General features: G+C 48.7%; 2 protein-coding genes and 1 long non-coding RNA gene across 5 annotated transcripts in view; 1 reads left to right on the top strand and 2 right to left on the bottom strand.

The window, feature by feature from the left end:
* TJP3 (tight junction protein 3) overlaps positions 1-18,915 on the top strand; it is a 62,010-nt gene extending 43,095 nt beyond the window's left edge. For all 3 annotated transcript variants that reach the window (XM_081895450.1, XM_081895448.1, XM_081895449.1), the window contains exons 16-20: positions 270-340; positions 4,282-4,593; positions 12,303-12,560; positions 15,989-16,041; positions 18,337-18,915. In XM_081895450.1, the coding sequence (XP_081751576.1) occupies positions 270-340; positions 4,282-4,593; positions 12,303-12,560; positions 15,989-16,041; positions 18,337-18,445 (803 nt within the window). In that variant the 3' untranslated portion in view covers positions 18,446-18,915. The remainder of the gene's footprint in view (positions 1-269; positions 341-4,281; positions 4,594-12,302; positions 12,561-15,988; positions 16,042-18,336) is intronic.
* Positions 1-19,371, bottom strand: part of GAMT (guanidinoacetate N-methyltransferase) — a 230,483-nt gene that overhangs the window by 195,292 nt on the left and 15,820 nt on the right. The window lies entirely within an intron of this gene.
* Positions 18,800-19,307, bottom strand: LOC309361031. The gene is made up of 2 exons (XR_014164315.1): positions 19,071-19,307; positions 18,800-19,009 (listed from the first exon to the last, which is right to left on the bottom strand). It is a non-coding gene; the product is annotated as an uncharacterized lncRNA (long non-coding RNA).

The raw sequence follows: 19,371 nt of genomic DNA, 5'->3' as shown, positions 1-19,371 counted from the left end.
GCTTTCTGCCTTTGGCTCGGAGGGGCTCAGAAGGTGAACATGCCTGTGTTCGCAAAATCCCTTATTTTGGCTGCTGATCCCTTATTTTCAAGGCTGCTGGTCCCTTATTTTCAAATCTGTATGTTGACAGCTATGGTCCGGTGGGGCTGGGAGGGCCAGGTCTTCATATGTTGTCCGACTCACTGTGCTTTGACCGACTCTTGCGCACTCAAAGATGGAAAAACAATATCCATCTCTCTCTCTCTTTCTCTTTCCCTCCCCATTTTTAGAGAGCGTGGCGAGAGAAGGGAGCTCATCTAAGGTTATCAAGCTGGACTCCGTGTGGCATATTGCAAAACAGGTTAGACGACTGAGGCGGCGGGAACGTCACTAAACCGGGGTCCAAGGAGGTGGGAAGCAGATGCTCCCTCGCTCTGTAGCCCTTCCCATCAAAATAGGATGCTAGTCCTCATGGTTCTGTGTTGCGTTCTGAAGGTGAAGGAAAGGACCGGACCCTGATTAAAACAAAACACACGAGGCTTGGACTCTGGGAGGATGTGCCAATAATAATCATCTCTCCCACCCTGGCCCAGGTCCCTTTTATTCACAAAAGAACTTTTAACATAGCACTTGTAAGAACCAATCCAAGGTCCTCTGTACCCACGTAGTAGTTGTTTTTGAAATGCTCAAAGTTAGATCTGAGAAATCCTTTTAACTACAAAGAATACTTTGAGCATGCATACATGTTCAGGCTAAATAAAACAGGAATCCAGGAGGAATGCATTTAGCAAACAGGCAGTAAACAGGAAAGGAAAGATGGCAAAGAAATTCAGGTGAAACTCGAAAAATTAGAATATCGTGGGAAAGTTCCTTGATTTCAGGAATTCAGCTTGAAAGGTGAAACTAATATATAAGATAGACTCATGACATGCAAAGCGAGATATGTCAAGCCTTGATTTGTGATCATTGCCATGATCATGGCGTGCAGCTGGTGTAAACCCCAAATTAATCATCTCAGAAAATTTGAATATTCAAGGAAATCAGCAAAACAAGGATTGCAAATCGAGCAAGATTGGACCTCTGAGAAGTAGAAGCACGTCGCGCTTTGCATTTCACGAGTCGATCTCATATATTAGTTTCACCATTCAAGTTGAATTCCTGAAATCAACGAACTTTTCCACGATATGTATAGTATTTACCATATCCTTGTGAACTCTGTTTCCCGAACTCTTTCCCTGGCCCTAAGATTAAGAAAACTAACAAAAGCTACATCAGAGCTACCTTCTGTCTTTATGACCCAGGATGCCTGGTGAAGCAACTGGTCTGTGTTTTAGAATGCTTAGACGCAGGTGGTGCTGTGGGTTAAACCACAGAGCCTAGGACTTGCCGATCAGAAGGTCGGCGGTTCGAATCCCAGCAATGATGGGGTGAGCTCCCGTTGCTCGGTCCCTGCTCCTGCCCACCTAGCAGTTCAAAAGCACGTCAAAGTGCAAGTAGATAAATAGGTACCACTCCAGTGGGAAGGTAAACGGCGTTTCCGTGCGCTGCTCTGGTTCGCCAGAAGCGGCTTAGTCCTGCTGGCCACATGACCCAGAAGCTGGATGCCGGCTCCCTCGGCCAGTAAAGCGAGATGAGCGCCGCAACCCCAGTCGGCCATGACTGGACTTAACTGTCCTTTAAAAGATAAAAGAGACGCAGGTCTTGCCAATCAGAAGGTCGGTAGTTCGAATCCCCTTGACGGAGTGAGCTCCCGTTGCTCCTGCCCACCTAGCAGTTCGAAAGCATGTCAAAGTGCAAGTAGATAAATAGGTACCACTCCAGCGGGAAGGTAAACGGCGTTTCCGTGCGCTGCTCTGGTTCGCCAGAAGCGGCTTAGTCCTGCTGGCCACATGACCCGGAAGCTGTTCACCGGCTCCCTTTGCCATTAAAGCGAGATGAGCGCCGCAACCCCAGAGTCTGCCACGACTGGACCTAACGGTCACGGGTCCCTTTACCTTTATGTGCCTGTCAGGAATAGAAAATGGACAGTAGAGAAAACGGACAGAGAGGCAGAGGCTTGTGGGATAGAATCTGAACTCGTGTCAAATGGCTCAAGCCCAGTCAAAGCAATGGGTTCATTGCGGACACAACGGCTTGCTAAAATAATTCCTCATAGCATTCCCACATGACTACCACAGTTCTGAACGGAGGGATGAGTTAAACAAGACGCCGCCTTCTGCCAGATCAACATATTGTTCCCTCCAGTTTAGCATTGTCCACACTGATTGGCAAAAGCTTTCTAGGGAACGTCCCCGTCTCTACTCTGAGACGCTGTGTGTTGCACCTTGCAGCAAAGGGGCCAACTGTGCAGATGTCAAGGCAATAAACAACTACCATATTTTTCGCTCTATAAGACGCACCAGACCACAAGACGCACACAGTTTTTGGAGGAGGAAAACAAGAAAAAAATATATTCTGAATCTCAGAAGCCAGAACAGCAAGAGGGATCGCTGTGCAGCGAAAGCAGCAATCCCTCTTGCTGTTCTGGCTTCTGGGATAGCTGCACAGCCTGCATTGGCTCCATAAGACGCACACACATTTCCCCTTACTTTTTAGGAGGGGAAAAGTGAGTCTTATAGAGCAAAAAATACGGTAGTTGCATCTTGTGGCTTGGTGCGTCTTATGGAGCGAAAAATACGGTATTTTACGTTTAAAAGACAACTGAAGGTGGCCCTGTTTAGGGAAATTTTTAATGTCTGACGTTGTATTGTTTTTAATATTTGGTTGGAAGCTGCCCAGAGTGGCTGGGGAAACCCAGCCAGATGGTCGGGGTATAAATAAGTTGTTGTTGTTGTTGTTGTTTTCTTGAACCAAGCAGTGTCTTGTCTTTTAAATCAGATTTAAACATCACACATTATAAATACAGGGTTGTTTTCAGATACCTTCTAAAAGTCAGGTAGTTGTTTATCTCCTTGACGTCTGCTGGGAGGGCGTTCCACAGGGCAGGGGCCACCACCGAGAAGGCCCTCTGCCTGGTTCCCTGTAACCTCACTTCTCGCAGGGAGGGAACTGCCAGAATAATAATAATAATAATAATAATAATAATAATAATAATAATAATAATAATAATAATAAATTTTATTTATATCCCGCCCTCCCCAGCCGAAGCCAGGCTCAGGGCGGCTAACAACAATAAAACCGTACAAAAGTGTAGCACAAGCAACACTCTAAAATCATTCATTATAAAATAAATTAATTCAAGCCACTGGCAACCATTGGGCCAGAGCTCCGCGAAGATTGCCGAGGGAGGGATGTGCCCTGGCGGAACAGCTCTGTCTTGCAGGCCCTGCGGAAAGAAGTCAAGTCCCGCAGGGCCCTAGACTCTTGTGACAGAGTGTTCCACCAGATCGGAGCCACGGCTGAAAAAGCCCTGGCTCTAGTTGAGGCCAGCCTAACTTCTCTGTGGCCTGGGACCTTCAAGATGTTTTTATTTGAAGACCGTAAGTTTCTCTGTGGGACATACCAGGAGAGGCGGTCGTGTAGGTACGAGGGTCCTAGGAGCTGGACCTCAGTGTCTGGCCTGGACGATGGGGGTGGAGACGCTCCTTCAGGTATACTGGGCTGTTTAGGGCTTTCAAGGTCAGCACCAACACTTTGAATTGTGCTCGGAAATGTACTGGGAGCCAATATAGGTCTTTCTGGACCGGTGTTATGTGATCTCAGCGGCCGTTCCCAGTCCCCAGTCCAGCTGCCGCATTCTGGATTAGTTGCAGTTTTTGGGTCACCTTCAAAGGTAGCCCCACGGAGAGCGCATGGCAGTAGTCTAAGCAAGAGATAACCAAAGCATGGACCACTCTGGCCAGACAGTGCGTGTACAGGGAGGGTCTCAGATGGATTTGGCAGACAGCCTCCCTGGACACAGAATCGACCTGCGCCTCTATGGACAGCTGTGAGTGCAAAATGACTGTGAGTCCCATATGATCTTGGCGGCCACTCCCAGTTCCCAGTCCAGCTGCCGCATTCTGAATTAGTTGTAGTTTCCGGGTCACCTTCAAAGGTAGCCCCACGTAGAGCGCATGGCAGTAGTCCAAGCGGGAGATAACCAGAGCATGCACCACTCTGGCCAGACAGTGCACAGGCAGGGAGGGTCTTAGATGGAGTTGGCAGACAGCCGCCCTGGACGCAGAATGGACCTGCGCCTCCAAGGACGGCTGTGAGTCCAAAATGCCCGCCAGGCTGCGCACCTGGTTTCTGATGGAGCTGATAGATAGTCGCCCTGGATGCACGATTGACGGCCTCATTTGTCGCTTTCCTGTCTCCCAGGATAAACACGCCCTTTTGGACATCACCCCGGCAGCTGTGGAGAGGCTCAACTACGTCCAGTACTTCCCCATCGTGGTCTTCTGTGAGCCGGACAGCCGGCAAGGTGTCAAAGCCATGCGCCAGTGGCTGGCCCCGGAATCGAAGAAGAGCTCACGGCGCCTCTACGCTCAGGCTGGCAAGATGCGGAAGGACTGGAGCCACATCTTCACGGCCACCATCAGCCTGGCCGGCGGCTCCAACAGCTGGTACCAGAGCCTCAAGGACATCATCCGAGTGCAGCAAGCCCGACCCGTATGGACGACAGAGGAGCAGGTGGGTAGCGTCTGGGGTATCAGAACCTGGATCTCACGTCTTACGCTGCGGTTGTGGCATGCTGGCATTTTCTCTTTTTTAATGAAATATTTTTCGTTTGATTTTTTAAAATGTCAGCTTCGTTGCAGAGCTGACAGAGGCTGGGAATGAAAGCAGGCAAAGAGAGATAAGGAGAGTGGAATGTGAGAGGGAGGAGCGGCAGCCGAGTGGCATAGCTTCAGAGAACAGGCAGCAGGCAGCAGACAGCAAAGATCTACAAAATACCAATCTTAGCTCAGAGACGGAAGCGGAGAGGCGAGAAATTGTTGTTTAGTCATGTCCGACTCTTCGTGACCCCTTGCACACCAGGCCCTCCTGTCTTCCACTGCCTCCCGCAGTTTGGTCAAACTCATGCTGGCAGCTTCAAGAACACTGTCCCACCATCTCATCCTCCGTTGTCCCCTTCTCCTTGTGCCCTCCATCTTTCCCAACATCAGGGTCTTTTCCAGGGAGTCTTCTCTTCTCCTGAGGTGGCCAAAGTCTTGGAGCCTCAGCTTCAGGATCTGTCCTTCCAGTGAGCACTCAGGGCTGATTTCCTTCCGAATGGAGAGGTTGGATCTTCTTGCTGTCCATGGGACTCTCAAGAGTCTCCTCCAGCACCAGAATTCAAAAGCATCAATTCTTCGGCCATCAGCCTTCTTTATGGTCCAGCTCTCACTTCCATACATCACTACTGGGAAAACCAGAGCTTTGACTATACGGACCTTTGTTGGCAAGGTGATGTCTCTGCTTTTTAAGATGCTGTCGAGGTTTGTCATTGCTTTTCTCCCAAGAAGCAGGCGTCTTTTAATTTCGTGACTGCTGTCACCATCTGCAGTGATCATGGAACCCAAGAAAGTAAAATCTCTCACTGCCTCCATTTCTTCCCCTTCTATTTGCCAGGAGGTGATGGGACCAGTGGCCATGATCTTTTTTTTTTTTTTGATGTTGAGCTTCAGACCATATTTTGTGCTCTCCCCTTTCACCCTCATTAAAAGGTTCTTTAATTCCTCCTCACTTTCTGCCATCAAAGTTGTGTCATCTGCAGATCTGAGGTTGTTGATAAAAACCCAAAGGCGCGAAAAGGTCAGTGAGAGGAGGGGGAAAGGGTTTTTTCCCCTGTTGGAAGAAAAGGAAGGGGCAGAGTTTAGACTCAGGCAACTGCAAACTTGGAGTCAGACGCGGCGTGAAGGAGCTCCTGAGTGATTTAAGTCTTTGAGCAATAAACCTGAGATAATTACTGCCGCTGTCTCGCTTCTGTGGCAGAGCCAAGCCACTACAAAAATAGAAACTTATAGCAAAATCAATTAAAAATGCATAGAAAGAGATCGCTCTGAATCTCAAGACTCCCTCCCCCTCCATCCTCTCCATGGGTCCTAATGTTAATATTTACAATGACATTTCAATCTGTTATCCACATTTTTTATCTGTCCAAATTGTTCAAAGTCTTTGCTACCTTGCAAGTGAGATTAAAACCCTGCTAATGTAAGTAGCAGCGGGAGACCGGGGTTCGATTCCCCGATGGGGAGAAACGCACATTTGAGACACGGGTGGCGCTGTGAGTTAAACCACAGAGCCTAGGACATGCCGATCAGAAGGTCGGTGGTTCGAATCCCCGCGATGGGGTGAACTCCCGTTGCTCGGTCCCTGCTCCTGCCAACCTAGCAGTTCAAAAGCACATCAGAGTGCAAGTAGATAAATAGGTACCACGCTGGCGGGAAGGTAAACAGCGTTTCCATGCGCTGCTCTGGTTCGCCAGAAGCGGCTTAGTCCTGCTGGCCACATGACCCGGAAGCTGTACGCCGGCTCCCTCGGCCAGTAAAGCGAGATGAGCGTCGCAACCCCAGAGTCGGCCACAACTGGACCTAATGGTCAGGGGTCCCTTTACCCTTTACCTTTAATGTTTTCATCTGCTTACAATGATCTCGTAAATAAATTATAATTTCCCCCCATTCTTTTAAAAAGTTATTATCTCCTTGGTTCGTGAGCTTTTCAGTTAATTTTGCGGCTGTTGTCTTTTCTGTTCCTTTGGAATCTCGGTACCTATAATTCCTAATTGAAAAAGCTTCTTTTTTTTTAACAAAAGTTATTTTCAACACTTTCCCCCCATTTCTTTATATATCATCTCCCAGAATTTTTTTACACGTCCACCACACATGATAAAAGGTACCTTCTTTTTCTTTACATTTCCGGCAGATATTTCAACTGGTTCTATACATTTTTCCTAACTTACTAGGAATCAAATACCACCCATACATCATTTTCATATACAGTCGTACCTCAGAAGTCGAACAGAATCCATTCCGGAAGTTCGTTCGACTTCCAAAACGTTAGAAAACCAAACCGTGGCTTTTGATTGGCAGCTCCTGCAGCCAATCAGAAGCTGCGGAAGCCCGGTCGGATGTTTGAAAACCGGAACAGTCACTTCCGGTTTTCGATTGTTCAGGAGCTGAGGTATGGCTATAATTTTCTTTCAGCACACAACATGCGCTAGCGTTTTCAAAGAAGAACGGTTGGCTTCCGATTAATAACCATCATGCTAATTAATAATATTAATTTGTTTTTAGCATTGTGCATCATTAAAGGTTGGGCTTGCAATTGTTTGAATTTTTTGAGCTGCTTTTTGCCGTCTGGTGTCTCTCTATAATAACGTTTTCTGATTCTCTCTTTTTCATTGGACCGATCTTGGGGTTGTGTTTTTAAAAAAGGACGAGGAAGTTTGCAACCCTCTCCAGGAAACCTTTTTAGCTTACGGGCAATAACTTCCATCTAGAATGAACACAGGCAGAAATATTCCTGTTTTCTTAGATATTTCTCTTCTCTGTCCTCAGTGATCTTACGGGTGAAACTGGTTTTGATTGGGTTTTTAACAAAACGTTATAATTGTTTTTATCGCTGATGCTTTTCGTTGTGAAATTGCTTCGAGGTATTTGACAAGAAGCACATTTCAAACGGAACAAAATCAGTAAGTGGCTATCTGCTGATCTGGAACAACTTATACCCAAATGTATAAAGTTGGCATGCATTTTAATAGGTAAATTCTCCTTGTAATGTATATTTTGAGCAGCTGATTTTATTGATGTTTTGAATTTATTATTTTTTAGGTCCGCTTGGTTTTTAACTTCTGGCTTTTAACAGATAATTTTAATGTATCTTCTGTGCAATATGGACGGCTGCCCAGTCGCTCTGGATTTGAACACCTCTTAGGATATCGTGACCAAACTTTGCATGACAGCTCCTGAGATGAGGAGCCGCTTTTCATCTATATTGGGGTGCCTGATTTTATCCAGATTTTGCACAATCATTCCTGAGACCAGGGAACTCTTCTATATTTGGATAAAACTGGGGGTTATTTTGAATCAAGGTGGTGAACTGAACCTTTCGAAACCGCCCTGATTTTTGTTGGAGAAAAGCAAACACATTTCCTTCTTCTGAGCTTCTAGTTAATGCGTGAGTTACTTTAAACTACACGAGGGCGATCTAGACATCACCGGGTGCCGAGTCATATTCTTGTTCTCTCCCAACACAAGATCTTTGTCTCTTTCATCTTTACTCATCCCATAAATAGTTGTTTCATGAATAAAGCCTCTGAACTCCAGAAACTTTAAATCTTATTGACCCAAGCTGCAAGCACTTCTAACAGGTTATGGGCCCAGGTGTTTATTTGGAACCCCAAACAGATTTTCCCAAAGTTTCCTTTACAAAAGCTTTCCCATTCCAGCGAGAAGGGGAGTGGATTTCAAGAGAAGTGAAGAGAAAGGACGGGTGGACTGGACTAGGAAGAAAGAGCTGGTTGCAAGGAGCAAAGGAAGGAATCTGCAAAAGGAAAAATCCCAGGTGTGCCTCTCCCCAAAGGGAAAGCAGAAGGGGATGGTTTGCATTGCTGAGAACTGGAACTCGTAGAGAGATGACAATGAACAATGGCTGGAATTTAGGCAAGGGCAGTAATCCCCAAGTCGAAGGAGCAGATTTTTCAACGGTGGATGTTCAAGATAGAGAATCTCCCAGCCTGCTGCAATCGGATAGCAAAGGGCAGGGAAGCAAAAGGCATTGTCTTTTGGTGGAAGATTCGCTGATAATACACACCAGAGGATTGGGGAAACCGTATTCAATTAGGCTGAAACAGGATGGAGACTTGCAAACTCGCCTAGAAATTCTTCGGCGACTGAGAAAAGTCGGCGGTGATCTTGAGGACAACCGTGCGGTGGTTTCCGTGTTATGCTGATTACCCCAATCCTTTGCTCCACTGATAAAATGTCCTGGAGACCCAACCAGAAGCAGATTCGAGTCTTTTCCAAACAGGTTGAAGAGTGTCACAGGATTAAGAGCATAGCTGTCAACTTACAGATTTGAAAATAAGGGACCTGCAGCCTCACCTGTTCCAGGCACTCCAGTCTTCCTGTCCTCCTGCAGTCTGGTCAAACTCATGCTGGTAGCTTCGAGAACACTGTCCAACCAACTTTGTAACCAGAGGTTCAACTGAATAGAATCTGAATCACATGCACCACAAGGCCTATGCAGCCTCAACTTAAGATGGCTCCCCGGCCTGGCTTTGCACTGCAAAGTTTGCAGCAGCACGTGCAACAAAATGGCGTCCAGCATTCAAAAACCTCCTCAGCTTGCATTAACTAGCCACACACAAGACATGCAAGCTCCACCTCCCAGTCGTTCTTAGACTTCTTATTGAGTGAGCAACACAGCCAAGCAACATAGTTGGATCCTCCCTCCTCCCTGGCCGGCAGGGAGGGAGGGAGAGGAGCTGCTTCCTTTGAAATTTAAGGGACATCATTTAAGGGACATCCATCAATAAGGGACAGCAGCGGGACATGGCGCTGGAATAAGGGACTGTCCCTCCAAATAAGGGACACTTGACAGCTATGATTAAGAGAGTTATTGGGGAGGAACAGACCCTTGTCAAGGAAAGAGCAAAGAACGTCTTTTCGTTGTGGGGAAATGGGACATCTAAGGGAATATTAGAAGTCTGTCGTGCAAGCTTTAAAGCTACCTGGTATGTTGATTCTGGTGCGAGCAATCATCGGACAAGTTGGGTGAAAGATTCCAGCATCGCGGGGAGGTGGGCTGGATTAGCCCCCGTGGTCCCTTCCAACTTGACAGTTCTATGATTCTAGAAGTGACAAATCTTCGTTGCACCGCTTGATCCAAACTACAAAGACCGGATTTACTTTGCCGATGGGAACAGTATCATTCCTTTATATATACAGTGGTACCTCGGGTTAAGTACTTAATTCGTTCCAGAGGTCTGTACTTAACCTGAAACTGTTCTTAACCTGAAGCACCACTTTAGCTAATGGGGCCTCCTGCTGTTGCTGCGCCGCTGGAGTACGATTTCTGTTCTCATCCTGAAGCAAAGTTCTTAACCTGAAGCACTATTTCTGGGTTAGCGGAGTCTGTAACCTGAAGCATATGTAACCTGAAGCATATGTAACCCGAGAAACCACTGTGTGTGTGTGTGTGTGTGCATAATTTTTATTAGTTTTTTTAACATATCATTTTCAACAGTAATTAAACAAACTTTTACATCTTATTCAGATTTTTGACTTCCATCAACCCTGTCTGAAAATTTTCCAATCTAATCTCTCAGTATGCATTTCTTATCTTCCCTGTTACATTTCAAACTCATAACCAACATCTCTCTCTTTTTCTACTTTGTAACAGTTTCTCCTTACAAAACTTCTAGCGTAATTTGTTGATCACAGTTGCTCTTCCAATAATTCATATACTTCTTCCAATCTTCTGTAAATCTCTGGTCCCGCAGGTTTTGAATCCTTCCTGTCGTTTTGTCCAATTCGTCATAGTCCATTAATTTCATCTGCCGTTCTTCTTTCGTCGCAATTTCTTCTTGTTTCCATTTCTGGGCTAACAATACTCTTGCCGCTGTTGTTGCATATAAAAACGATTTAACATCTTGCCTATTAATGAGTCGTACAGCAACATTCCTGAACGGAAAGGCCAATACTTTCATTCGCAGGGAAACCAAAATGCTTGTTTACAAAGCTCTTGTACTACCAACCTGGCTGTATGCTTGTGAAACATGAGCCACGTATAAACGCCATCTCCAACTCCTTGAAAGATTCCATCAACGGTGTCTCCGAAATATTTTACACATCACTTGGGAAGACAGGCGAACTAATGCCAGTGTACTGGAAGAAGCAAAGATCACCAGTGTCGAAGCAATGATTCTTCAACATTGACTTAGTTGGACCGGTCATGTTTTTTAGATGCCTGATTATAGTCTTCCAAAGCAACTACTCTATTCCGAACTTTAAAATGGAAAGCGTAATGCTGGTGGTCAACAAAAGAGGTTTAAAGACTGTCTCAAGGCAATTTATTTTTTTTAAAAAGGTAGTATAAACACCAGCAATTGGGAAACACTGGCCTGCGAGCGCTCCAGTTGGAGAACAGCCTTTACCAAAGGTGTCATGGGCTTTGAAAACACTCGAACTCAGGACGCAAGGGAGAAACGTGCCAAGAGGAAGGCACGCTTGGCAAATCCTCACCAGGATCAACTCCCGCCTGGAAACCTATGTCCCCACTGTGGAAGGACGTGTGGATCCAGAACTGGCCTCCACAGTCACTTACGGATTCACTGTTAAAACCGTGTTTGGGGAAGACAATCTGACTCGGCTACGAGGGATCGCCAAAGACAAGAAGGTCTCGGAAACAGCAGCAGCTAAGCTCTCCGAGGACCTTGGAGGCTGTCACAGCCTGAGAAGATAAACCTAAAGACTAAACACATTGGCGTAAAGTTATCTCCTTTGCAAGGTGGTGCAGCAAAATGGCATTGTTGGCTGACGGTCTGAGCTGTCTATAAATCGCCTGAAAATGCAAATGTATTTGATAAGACGGTGGTACTGCAGAAAAGCAAAACACCTTTCCTTCTTCTGGACTTCTGGCTAATGTGTGTGTTGCCTTGAACCCTGCAAAGGTGCTGTTTTGTCTAGAAATTGTTTCGTAGCCTCTCTGCCTAGGCTAAATCCCGTCGCACGGTCACAGATCCGTTTAGTTGTTCTCTCCCAACGTGTTGAGAGGCAAAACCTTTCGTCTCTGCTCATCCTTTAATAGTTCCGGCCGAGAGGAATCCGTTCCTGCGTAAATAAAGTCTCTGCAGAAACTGTAAGTGATCGTTCCGGCCTAATTCACCCAAGCTGCGAGTTCCCCTAACACCGCTTTCGAAACTGCCCATATTTTAACAACTGACTTTGAAAGCTACCTGTGTTTTTAAGCGCTGTGGTTTTTAAAAACAGACCGACTTGGGGGCGGGCCCTTATAATTCCAGAGCAACACGCTGCGTGCATGGAGTAAATTTATATTTTGTGTAAACGGCTTTCAGGTTTGTTTGTTTTTTTAATCATTACCGTAATTTTTTTCTCTATAAGACTCACTTTTCCCCTCCTGAAAAGTAAGGGGAAATGTGTGTGCGTCTTATGGAGCCAATGCAGGCTGCGCAGCTATCCCAGAAGCCAGAACAGCAAGAGGGATTTCTGCTTTCACTGCGCAGTGATCCCTCTTGCTGTTCTGGCTTCTGGGATTCAGAATATATTTTTTCTTGTTTTCCTCCTCCCAAAACTAGGTGCGTCTTGTGGTCTGGTGCGTCTTATAGAGCGAAAAATACGGTAGGTGATATGCAGGTTAGGTTAAAATAAACTCACCCACCTCCCTTTTCCACCCAGGTGGATGTTCCAGCCGACGAAGGCTTGGACCTATTGAACCAGCCCTCTCCCACCAGCCCGGGCTACTTGACCTGCGACAGCCGAGCCAACAGTGACTACGATGAGACGGACGCAGAAGGTGAAGCTTACACTGACCAGGAACTGGATGAATCCTATCAGGAGCCGGCCCTGGCTCGCTCCTCGGAACCCACCGAGCAAACCACAGATCAGGACCTCAGCGAGAGAGTAGCGGCTGCTTTGGCTTACCCAGTTAAGCAGGTAAGGGTAAAGGGACCCCTGACCATGAGGTCCAGTCGTGGCCGACTCTGGGGTTGCGGCACTCATCTCGCTTTATTGGCCGAGGGAGCCGGCGTACAGCTTCTGGGTCATGTGGCCAGCAGGACTAAGCCGCTTCTGGCGAACCACTCCCGCCAGAGTGGTACCTATTTATCTACTTACACTGGTGTGCTTTCGAACTGCTAGGTTGGCAGGAGCAGGGACCGAGCAATGGGAGCTCACCCCGTCATTGCGGGGATTCGAACCGCCGACCTTCTGATCGGCAAGTCCGAGGCTCTGTGGTTTAACCCACAGCGCCACGCACGTCCCTAGTTAAGCAGATAAGGAGTCCCCAAATGGGTTCCTAGGGGTTATCCACTCCAACCCGATCCCTGTTCTGCTGCATTGCTGGGCAGCCCATGTGATGGGGGTGTTACTGTAGCAAGAAACAGAACAGTTTGAGCGTATTGCCCCAGTCCTGGTCTGCCTGCACTGGCTACCAATTATTTTCCGGGCCCAGTTCAAAGTGCTGGTTTTGACCCATAAAGCCTTAAATGGCTCAGGACCGCAGTACCTCAAGGACCGCCTCTTCCCATATGAACCCACCCAGACCCTGAGATCATCCTTTGAGGCCCTACTTCCTGTGCTGCCTCCTCGAAAGGTCCGGAGGGTGGCAACACGAGAACGGGGCCTTCTCTGCAGTGGCTCCCTGTCTGTGGAACGCTCTCCCCAGAGACGTTTGCCTGGCGCCTTCATTACACACCTTTAGGCGCCAGACAAAAATGTTCCTTTCCAACCAGCCTTTTGGCTGATCCGATTTACATCCTCTGCCCTTTTAATATGCGTTGGGGTTTTTCATGGGGAGGTGTATTGGGTTGCTGTTTTCATTTTTATTAGCTACCGGTTTTTTCGCTCTATAGGACGCACTTTTTCCCCTTCAAAAATGAAGGGGAAATGTCTGTGCGTCCTATGGAGCGAAGAAGCCATTGCCCCGCAACCCTCTCCTGGCTGGAGACATGACGCGCGGCTCTGGCAGGAGCCTCTCGACTGCGCGCTTTTCCGCTGCTTCCCGATCTGCTCTTTGGGGCTGGTGGTGGGCTTCCCCCCGCCAGCGCCAAAGAGCAGGTGGAAAGGAACCTGAAGCCTGGAGAGCGAGAGGGGTCAGTGCGCACCGACCCCTCTCGCTCTCTAGGCTTCCAAGGTAGCCGCCTGAAGGCGACTGAACGCACCTTAAGCGGCACCTTGTTTTAGAGGGGGGAAATTCTCCCCCTCTCTGCGCAGCCCCTCCTGCCACTTCGCTGAAGGGGCGCTGGGCAGAGAGGGGGAGATTTTTTTTTCTTGTTCTCCTCCTCTAAAACAAGGTGCGTCCTATTGTCTGGTGCGTCCTATAGAGCGAAAAATACGGTATTTTGTGGTTTTATTCTGTGAACCTATACCCCCCAGGTATAGGGCAGTATATAAATTCAAACCATCTGGTACGCAGGATGAGACCCTACCTGCCTGCGGACTGTCTCGCCAGAGTGGTGCATGCTCTAGTTATCTCCGCTTGGACTACTGCAATGCGCTCTATGTGGGGCTACCTTTGAAGGTGACACGGAAACTACAACTAACCCAGAATGCGGCAGCTAGACTGGGGACTGGGAGTGGAGACCACATAACACCGGTCCTGAAAAACCTACATTGGTTCCCAGTACGTTTCCGAGCACAATTCAAAGTGTTGGTGCTGACCTTGAAAGCCCTAAATGGCCTCGGTCCAGTATACCTGAAGGAGCGTCTCCACCCCCATCGTCCAGCCCGGACACTGAGATCCAGCGCTGAGGGCCTTCTGGTGGTTCCCTCATTGCGAGAAGTGAGGTTACAGGGAACCAGGCAGAGGGCCTTCTCGGTGGTGGCGCCCACCCTGTGGAACGCCCTCCTTTCAGATGTGAAGGAAATAAGCAGCTATCCTATCTTTAAAAGACATCTGAAGGCAGCCCTGTTTAGGGAAGTTTTTAATATTTAACGCTGTATTGTTTTCAATGCTTGATTGGAAGCCGCCCAGAGTGGCTGGGGAAACTCAGCCAGGTGGGCGGGGTGCAAATAATAAATTATTATTATTATTATTGTAAGCAACAGCAACATCTCCTGTTCTGTTTCACCACTGAAAAGCAGTTACCATTGGGATGCTTGTACTAACTTTTAGCCAAAATCTGTGCTTAAGAAAACCTAAGATGAGCTTAATCTTAAAATCTGTGCTTAAGCACAAAATCTGTGCTTAAGAAAACCTAAGATGTTCTCACGGTGGCCAAGAAGCTAAGAATTGAGGTAGACTGGCTCTGGAACTGGAGGCTCCATCAGGGCCTAAGAAAAGCCTGGCTTTTGGTACGAGCCAAAGGAGATTCAACTGGTCATCTGGTCTCAAATGACTTTTGGGAAAGGTGCAAGCAGGATTTGATGCAAGAACTACCGTATTTTTTGCTCTATAGGATGCACTTTTTCCCCTCCAAAAATGAAGGGGAAATGTGTGTGCGTCTTATGGAACGAATGCAGGCTTTCGCTGAAGCCTGGAGAGCGAGAGGGGTTGGTGTGCATCGACCCCTCTCGCTCTCCAGGCTTCAGGAAGCTATCCGCAAGCCTTCGGAGCCCGGCGGGAGTTCCCGCCGGGCTCAGAAGGCTTGCGGATAGCAGCAAGCTCCGGGAGCGAAGGCGAGGTTGCGCGTAACCTCGCCCCCGCTACCGGATCCGTTCTGGGGGCTGGGGTCGGGGGAAGCTCGGCTTCTCCTGCCCCAGCCCCACAGCTAAAAAGGAAGCCAAGACAGTGAGCAGGATCCATCCCGCTTGCTGTCTTGGCTTCTGCTAAAGCCGTGCGCAGCCTCTGCCAGCTGGAAAGGTTGTGCGTGGCTAAAGAGGAAGGCAAGACAGCCAGTGGGATGGATCCTGCTGGCTGTCTTGGCTTCTTTGCTCTTTGGGGCTGGGGGGGGGTTTCCCCCTTTATTTCCCCCCCCAAAAAAAAACTAGGTGCGCCCTATGGTCCGGTGCGCCCTATAGAGCGAAAAATACGGTACTCTCTCCTCCTGTGGTTTCCAGCAGCTGTTCTTCAGAAGCCTCACTGCCTCTGACCACAAAGTCAGAGCCTAGTCATCACTGCTAGTGATAATTTTATTATTTGTACATCGCCCATCGGACCGGGTCGCCGCAGCCGCTCTGAGCAGCTTCCGGCAAATTGAAAACACCGACCCCGGTTCTGAAAGCAATGGTGCAAATCGGAAGCGATTCTCCTTGAATTGAGAGTACCCCAAACTTTGGGTCCCCGGTTGTTGTCGGACTACAACACCCATCATCCCTAGCGAGCAGGGATGATGGGAGTTGTAGTCCCAGCGACATCCGGAGACCCAGCTGTTGGGAAACCACCCATTTTAAGACCTGCTGGTTCCTCTTTCTTCCCTCTCCAGCACGACGGCGACCAGCAACCCCAAGGCCAATGGAGCAAAGACTACGGAAACAGGTAAGCATCTCCAAAACTTGCTTTTTGCATTCTGGGCTACTAGGAAAATGTCCGCCCAAGTGGGAGGGCTGATTCTTGGTTTCCGAGGGCACGAGATGAAGAGTTTGGGGGTCGAGGACGCAGGTTAGGGGCTGCAGCAAACCTGCGAGTTTTAAAAGAGGGCGGTCGGCCGGTCAGCGATCCCTTGGTACAATCCTGTGCGCTGGCTGCGGTTGCGAATGATTGCTCAAGTTACTAGTCCACATTGTCAGTTGTCTGCAGCCGTCTGACCAGGGCGGGATTTAGGTCTAAGCTACTGAAGGTAATGGGGCCCTTTATATGTCCAGCTGTCCTTTGTCAACAACGAACTGCCACTGTTTTTTGTGTTGAATATATGCTACAGTGGTGCCTCGCAATACGAAATTAATTCGTTCCGCAAGTCTTTTCGTCTTGCGAGTTTTTCGTCTTGCGAAGCACGGTTTCCCATAGGAATGCATTAAAAATCAATTAATACGTTCCTATGGAAACCTTCAGACCTTCAGACAGTCTGTCCCCCGACCTCTTCTGAAGGCCGGCGGGGGGCGAAAGTCTTTGCTTCCCCCCCGCCTGCCTTCCCGGGAGAGCGGAGAAACCCAGCGCTGCCTTCCCGCTCTCCCGGGAAGGCAGGCGGGGGGAGCAAAGACTTTGGCCCCCCGCCAGCCTTCAGAAGAGGTCCAGGACCTCTTCTGAAGGTGGGCGGGGGGCAAAAGTCTTTGTCCCCCCTGCCTGCCTTCCTGGGGGCTTTTAAATCGCCCTGGGACTGTCCCGGGGCGATTTAAAAGCCCCCGGAAGGCTTTTGAAGACAGGCAGGGGGGGGAGCAAAGACTTTTGACCCCCGCCAGCCTTCAGAAGAGGTCCTGGTCCGGGGGCTTTTAAGTCCAGGACCTCTTCCGAAGGCGGGCGGGGGGCAAAAGTCTTTGCTCCCCCCTGCCTGCCTTCCCGGGAGAGCAGGAAGGCAGCGCTGCGTTTCTCCGCTCTCCGGGAAGGCAGGCGGGGGGGGGGGAGCAAAGACTTTTGCTCCCCGCCAGCCTTCAGAAGAGGTCCAGGACCTCTTCTGAAGGTGGGCGGGGGGCAAAAGTCTTTGCTCCCCCCCGCCTGCCTTCAAAAGCCGTCCGGGATAGCGGGAAGCGCTTCCCTGCTATCCCGGACTGCTTTTAAAATGCTGGCGGTGGGGAGCAAAGCCTTTCGGCCCCCGCCGGCCTTCCTGGCCCTCTTCTGAAGGCCGGAGGGGGGGGAAAGGCTTTGCTCCCCACCGCTAGCATTTAAAAGAGGTCCCCAGAGATTTCCCTATGGGCTTTCTTCTTGCGAAGCAAGCCCATAGGGAAATTCGTTTTGCGAAGCGCCTCCAAAACGGAAAACCCTTTCGTCTAGCGGGTTTTTCGTCTTGCGAGGCGTTCGTCTTGCGGGGCACCACTGTATATGGTAATTTATGGACCTCATAGGTATCTCAAGCCATTTGCACATGTTGCCATAAAACCAGTCCATGCAGAATGTAGGAACCCTATATATAGAAAGGAGCAAACCAGGGATATTTTATGGATCAGGCAAGCAGGCGGGGCCCATGACTTACATCAACACAAAACACCGTTGCTGTATGTAGGTTTTATTTTATTTGTTTTTTATCTTATATTTTGGAAATGTACATCCAGGTTATTTTCCCCCTTTACATTTTTTTTTGGGGGGGGGGCGCTCCCAAGAGAGCAGGGCCCTAAGCTATAGGTTGTGTGTCCAAACTATTTTCAAAGAGGACCAGATTTGATGAAGTGAACATGCGTCACGAGGGCTGACCAAGGTTTATTGGATTGAAGTTGCTGGGCTTTTTATTGGATTTTACCCCAGGAAATAGGGACGCGGGTGGCGCTGTGGCTTAAACCACACAGCCTAGGGCTTGCCGATCGGAAGGTCGGCGGTTCGAATCCCCGCAACGACGGGGTGAGCGCCCGTTGCTCGGTCCCTGCTCCTGCCAACCTAGCAGTTCGAAAGCACGTCCAAGTGCAAGTAGATCAATAGGTACCGCTCCGGCGGGAAGGTAAACGGCGTTTCCGAGCGCTGCTCTGGTCCTCCAGAAGCGGCTTAGTCCTGCTGGCCACAGTAAAGCGAGATGAGCGCCGCAACCCCAGAGTTGGTCACGACTGGACCTAACGGTCAGGGGTCCCTTTACCTTTTACCCCAGAAAATAAACTGCCACAGGGGGGCTGGATCGTACCGACCAATGGGCTGTCCTAAGAACCGACTTTATTTTGCTTAATTTTGCAACCTGGTTTTCCTCTCCCCCAGGGAATATGAACACGATGCCCTGCGGAAGAAGTTCACCCACGCTCAGACCTACGACTCCGAGTCGGACCAAGACTACGGTTACGACTGGGGCCCTGCCACCGACCTCTAGACTGTTCTGCAGAGATTGGGGTTTGCCGACTGGAGGAATACACGGTGTGTGTTGTGTTACTTTTTTCCCCATTTGGAAACTCTGTGCCTACAACATCCCTGTATGCCCTCTTACTAGCCCCGGGTCCCTGCGGATCAGGACCCCCCGACCCCAAACTCAGGTCCCGATACCTCGCGGCACCACCTAGCAAGGAACCGTTCCGCCTCTCTTTGCTCCGAAAATCCCGCGATCTTCGGGGGGAACGATCTGTGCCAACGGCTTGCAGCTTTTGAACAAAAGACCTCGAGGCAAATCGGTTCTTTTTTAAAAACGAGAAGGTGAGAAATAAATAAATCTTCATGCACACCTGCAAAGTTTGGGCCAGTTTTTTTAATAATAATAATAATAAACCTCCCTTATTGATCTCTCGCTGTCAGAGAAACATTCAAACACCCCTCTGGATTTTTTCCTTAATAAATAGCTTGTTTTAAGCTGTGTTTCAGTTCTAGGTTTTTGTGTGTGTGTGTCAGGGTTTGGGTCGGGTAGGCAGGAGCTGAAAACTCCAGACGGCTTTTCCTGCAGATCCTTGCTCTGCAGATTTATTTCGTCTTTCGTTTCCTAAAACGTTCACATCGTTAAAAACAACAACAACACAGCTTCGCAGGTTGTTTCTCAGAATAGAGAAATCGGGAAGTCAAAGAGAGTTGTTTGTCGGAATTGTAAATGGAGAAATGAGGATCTCTCAGGGGCTGAAGGCCGTGTTAAAATGAGAGATTCACAAGAGGCTGCCTGTTTGAGCAGAGAAAATACCGTATTTTTTGCTCTATAGGGTGCACCTAGTTTTGGGGGGTGGAAATAAAGGGGGAGAATAATTCCCCCCCCCCCCAGCCAGCTGTCTTGCCTTCCTCTTTAGCCACGCACAACCTCTCCAGCCGGGAGAGATTGCG

This window comes from Podarcis melisellensis, assembly GCF_964234715.1.
Source record: "Podarcis melisellensis genome assembly, chromosome: 18".
Lineage (NCBI taxonomy): Eukaryota > Metazoa > Chordata > Lepidosauria > Squamata > Lacertidae > Podarcis > Podarcis melisellensis.
Note: the sequence above shows the minus strand (reverse complement) of the source record. Positions and strands in the feature narration are given on the sequence as shown.